Source organism: Centroberyx affinis, unplaced genomic scaffold (assembly GCF_046629955.1).
Source record: "Centroberyx affinis isolate AG114_WGS23_722 - 3 ecotype Tasmania unplaced genomic scaffold, CSIRO-AGI_Caff_v1 ptg000422l_1, whole genome shotgun sequence".
NCBI lineage: Eukaryota > Metazoa > Chordata > Actinopteri > Beryciformes > Berycidae > Centroberyx > Centroberyx affinis.
In genome coordinates, this window is record NW_027279087.1 from 33,238 (window position 1) to 37,880 (window position 4,643).

Genomic DNA, 4,643 nt, shown 5'->3' on the forward strand with positions numbered 1-4,643 from the left:
TGTGTCGCGACCACATATAGTGCATGAAGTCCACATTGGTCAGTGTTGCATGTGGTTTTGTTGTTTTCAGTTGAGGGGTGTGTGTGTGTGGGCTGGCATGTCTAGTGTTACAGCGGGACAGAGCTCATTACATATGCATAAAACATTGATTTTGGCTCCCAGATCTATCCACTATGATTGACCGTCGTAACACTGACATGATTAAACTCAGCACAAATTCCTGAACACTTTGATATCAAACATGGCTATCTAAGCCCCATGTAAAGATAAAGAAATTGGATAATACAAATAACTATTATATAAAACATCACAGTTGCACATAAAATTAGGGATATACCTGTACATTAGAGTCCACCACAATGTGATACCCAAGGTTTCATGAGTCTGTATCAAAGATTTCTCCTGATTTTGGACACGTTCCAATGTGTCTCATCCCAGACTCTCTTTGGGGATTAACAGAGACAGGGCTGAGTGTTGGAGTTTTATGGTTATTGATCAGGTCTGTTCCTTGATACCAGCTCTTAGGGGTGGAAATGAGCTAATTTACATGGAGGTCAGTGCTCTTTCTTCACGATCTCACAGTCTTCCCCCACCATACTGATCTGTTATCAGGGAAGAGGCTCACACAGGATGCAAAGGGCCTTTCCAAATAAAAATGACAAATAAAAAGGAAGTTGTTTTACATTCTGTATTTTTTTAAACCCTTACGTTCCTGCTGTTGCCCCTCAGGGATAAATAAAGTTTTTGAATTGAATTGAATTGCTACATTTTGATCAGATAGCTGATATTCTGGGGCAACAGCAGTGGGACACACTGATTGGCTGATATCTGATTTTTAAACCAATATATATCGGTCGATGTTATGGTTCAAATTCCGTTCATAAAATTTACTGTCTGTCTCTCTTGCATCTTGCCTGCCACTTTCCACTGTGTATTATCTGGTAAAACAGAAATCATATAGAGATGATCTTATAAGAAAGAGAAATGTTGAAATGTTCAATAGTTGATCTTGTCTTAAAATTGTGTTCATTTATATCATTCAGATGTCTTTTATGCCCCAGAATATAGCCATTAAATTCTATTCAAAAACATTATTTATCCCTGAGGGGCAACAGCAGGAATGTAAGGGTTTCAATAAAAATAAAGAATATAAAACAACTTCATTTTTGTTTGTCAGAGTGCAGTGAAAAGCTGCAGAACTGCTCAGTCTACAAAAAATCCCCCTTTGGACTTAACAGAAGATCAAGAACCACAACAACTTGAATTTCTTTACTGCTTTAACATCTATACTGGTCAGCTATACAAACTAATAACAGAAAGTATCAACATTTGCTGTTCTCGGTCCTCGTTGTTGGTTCCAGTGGCTGTTTGGGTGAGTTTAACAGTTCAGCTTTTTGGCACACACAAAGGGAAACTGTTCTCCACATAGCACATCGTTCCAGTGTGTTTCCGCTGTAAATTACAAAACAGACATGTTTTATATCAGATGAAACCAAATATTTGTTGTAACTCTAGATGTTAGAGAAGTGTGCTTGACAGGGACGTTCGGGTTGAAGGAAAAGTTACTCTACCTCTAAAGTTCATCACAACACAGGGTTCTCTGCCTCCATAGTTGTTGGGCTCTCCTCTGTTCCAGAGCTGATAGTCAAACCTGGACCCGTCGCTCCAGAACCACAAGCGATCCTGTTAACAGAGAAATTGAATCACTTGTTATTGTTGGTAACTTGCACAAAGTTGTAGCAGTTGAAATTGCCTGATGTATTTTACACAACGTGCTGTAAATTTGCTGTATCACGCCTCAACCTGCTCCAAGAGACACCATCTATATCTACATCCACGTGACTGGGCAATGTGTTTTATTTGAATGCATCTGCAGAAAAAATGCTGTGGAAAAGGACAATACGCACCAAGGTCAATTTACTTTAATTTCTTTCCATTCAGGTAGGGTATTTTCTAAAGAATTAAAAAACTTGACATTTCTTCCCATAAAAAGATTCAGTCTGTGCAGAGAATGAAGGCTCTATCATTGGTATGTGAACTGCACTTTTGATTTGCATTTTCGATGGGGGGAATTGAAGCAAGTTATCCCTAATTCTGCTGTCATTAGTCTCAGTGTAGGTAAGTGGGACAGAGGCCGAGAAGCTCTGCTGCCTGTCTTCATCTTTTTATATTTGTCAGACAACTCAAAGAGTGAAACCATCCTAAATGAGTGCTACCACTCTGAGACTAAAGTTTAAGAGCTGAGGGGTCAGATCTGAAATTACACAGAGCATGAGATCCCTGGGTGTATTTGCATGCAGGCGTGTTTGACGCGAAACACATTCAACACATGTCTGGATTGGTCTGGGTAAACTGATGAGGTTGCTACCTGAAAGGCATCAGTGCCACCGATCCAGGTTGAGGGGAAAGCACCAGTGTTCCTCCTCACCATCTCCAGGATGAATTGGTACTCCTCAAAGCTGTGGACGGAGGCAAGGTTGGCACCAAAGTTCAAACAATAGCTCTGTAAAAGAAGAGAGAAACCGCTCTTAATCCAGAAAGACACAGTTTGGCCTCAACAAGATTCTGCACTTTCAAAACTGCCTGCAAACTTCCGTATTCCAGCTGTAAAGTTGGCAGTTCAGAGGAAGGCAACAGTCAGTCAAGCAGATATCCGATATGCTGATATTCAATATCTTGAAATTTAACAATTTGAATGCCAAAAAAGTGCAAGTATTCAGTGTTTCGCTCAGAATTTTATTCTTGTCAGAGTGGTAGTTTCCACTAACTATCACTAGACTCACAAAATATCACTTGAGTATAAAACAATACTTATTTATTGAGGTAATATTAGGTAAGGAAATACTGAGGTAGGCGTTATATTTCAAGTGGATTTATAGCATTTGGGAACGAACCCCTTCAGGTCTTACCTCTGCCTGTACCCAGGTCCTTGGGCTGCTGAAGAAGTCAAAGCATCTGGATCCATATTGGGACCAGCCTGACAGACAGCGGCTCCTGCTCTCCACACCGTCACCCAGCTCCTCTGCTCCTGCCGCCTCCTGAGCCTGAGCCTCCTCTTCCTCCAGCCTTCCTGCCTCCTCAGCCAGAAGCTCCTCTGGCCTCTCCTCTGGAAGAGAAAAGTGTAGACTCATTAACTGATGATCAAGGCCTGGTTTCCCTAAATGTATTTTCACATTAAGGTTATATTTTGCTCTCGTCAAAACCAATGGAAAAATATTATCTTAGTGCTAAAATACTTTTGGGAAACTGGGACCTGGTCTCAAATGTAAGTATGTTGTTCTTTTTAGTTTTACAAGGACAGATGCAACCGCAACTGCAATCCTTGTAGCGTTGTATCACAGTATTTAGTTGATGATAGTCAGTTTTCAATATCCATTGAGCAAATTGGTACATATATATGGGTTCAGGGGCACTTCAGCAGTAGAGGAGAAGACAAGTAGACCAGCAGTTAACCATCAACCAGAACTACTTCTTTTAATTCCTCTATCCTCTACCCTTCTCACATTTTACTGTTTTAACATTGAATCTGCACAAGAACAGAAAATTTGATTTTTAGCCCTTTGTGCCACAGTTGGGCTTTCAACATTGCTGTTTAACAGAAGAATCTGTGTGACAAGGGACTGAATATTGAATGCAATATGTTTAGTACATGGAAAGTGTTCAAACCTCTTCAATGTTTTGTGAAGAATGAAAAAAAAACAAAAAACTGAAGCCTTGTGGTAAATTAGACCTCTAATACACGAGGTAGTGTGAATATACAGTATTACTAATAATAACATGAGGAGAGACTGTACCATGAGCTGCAGAGACGACCTTATCCAGAGGGGGGTGCTGCTCTGCTCTGGTCTCCACCGGGGGCTCTAAGGTAAGAGAAGATGAGTGTTAGCAGAAACAGCAGCAACAACACCATTAACAACAACAACAACAACAAGTAAACATATTGTCCCCCATAAATAACACAGGCATCAAATTTTGACCTTTAATTATATTATAGCGCCACCACCAGGCCAATCAGTGATTTTTTTTAAGCACCAGAACACACTGCCAAAATGCATCATCTCTGCAAGTTTCTTCAAAGTGGTGTCTCGCATTTGACTTAAAAATTTAAACTACTAATTATTGTGTCTCCGTTAGGTCAGTTAGTGTAACTTGTTTGGATAGCTGGATTTGTGTAGCAAGTTTGATGTATATCAGACTGACAGTGAAGGAGGAGAAATTTTGACCTTCAGTTACAGTTTTTGAATACTCAATATGCATCATCACTCTGATTTTGTTGTCCGCTCAGATTTCATCATAAGCATAAAAACTATGAGAACCTGACTGCAGTGTTAAACAAACAGGTTGAGAGTCTAAAAGGGGGAGATAGGCTCTGTGTGTTGGTGAGTCTCACCTGTTGCACCGCTCAGAGTGAACAGAGCGCAGAGAAGAAAAATGGTCAGCATTGTTTACAGTGGTGAACTGGACTCCTGCAATGAAAATCAAAGAATCAGAAAATCATAAGAAAACACATCAGAGAATCGACTTCAACTCCTTGTGTGAAAGTAGCAGACTGGATAAGCAGTTATCCAAACACAAGCTCTGATGAAAAACTCCCCTATTAAGATGCATGTAACCCAAAAGTCTCACCTGCTAGAGTGAATATT

At 40.1% G+C, this 4,643-nt stretch overlaps 1 protein-coding gene across 1 annotated transcript; it reads right to left on the reverse strand.

The window, feature by feature from the left end:
- Positions 1–554: 554 nt before the first annotated feature.
- LOC139641983 (ladderlectin-like) lies at positions 555–4,442 on the reverse strand. Its single transcript, XM_071516666.1, has 6 exons — positions 4,391–4,442; positions 3,795–3,860; positions 2,910–3,106; positions 2,369–2,503; positions 1,567–1,683; positions 555–602 (listed from the first exon to the last, which is right to left on the reverse strand). Exons 1-6 carry the CDS (start codon positions 4,440–4,442, stop codon positions 555–557), a joined length of 615 nt encoding a protein of 204 aa, XP_071372767.1.
- Positions 4,443–4,643: the final 201 nt, after the last annotated feature.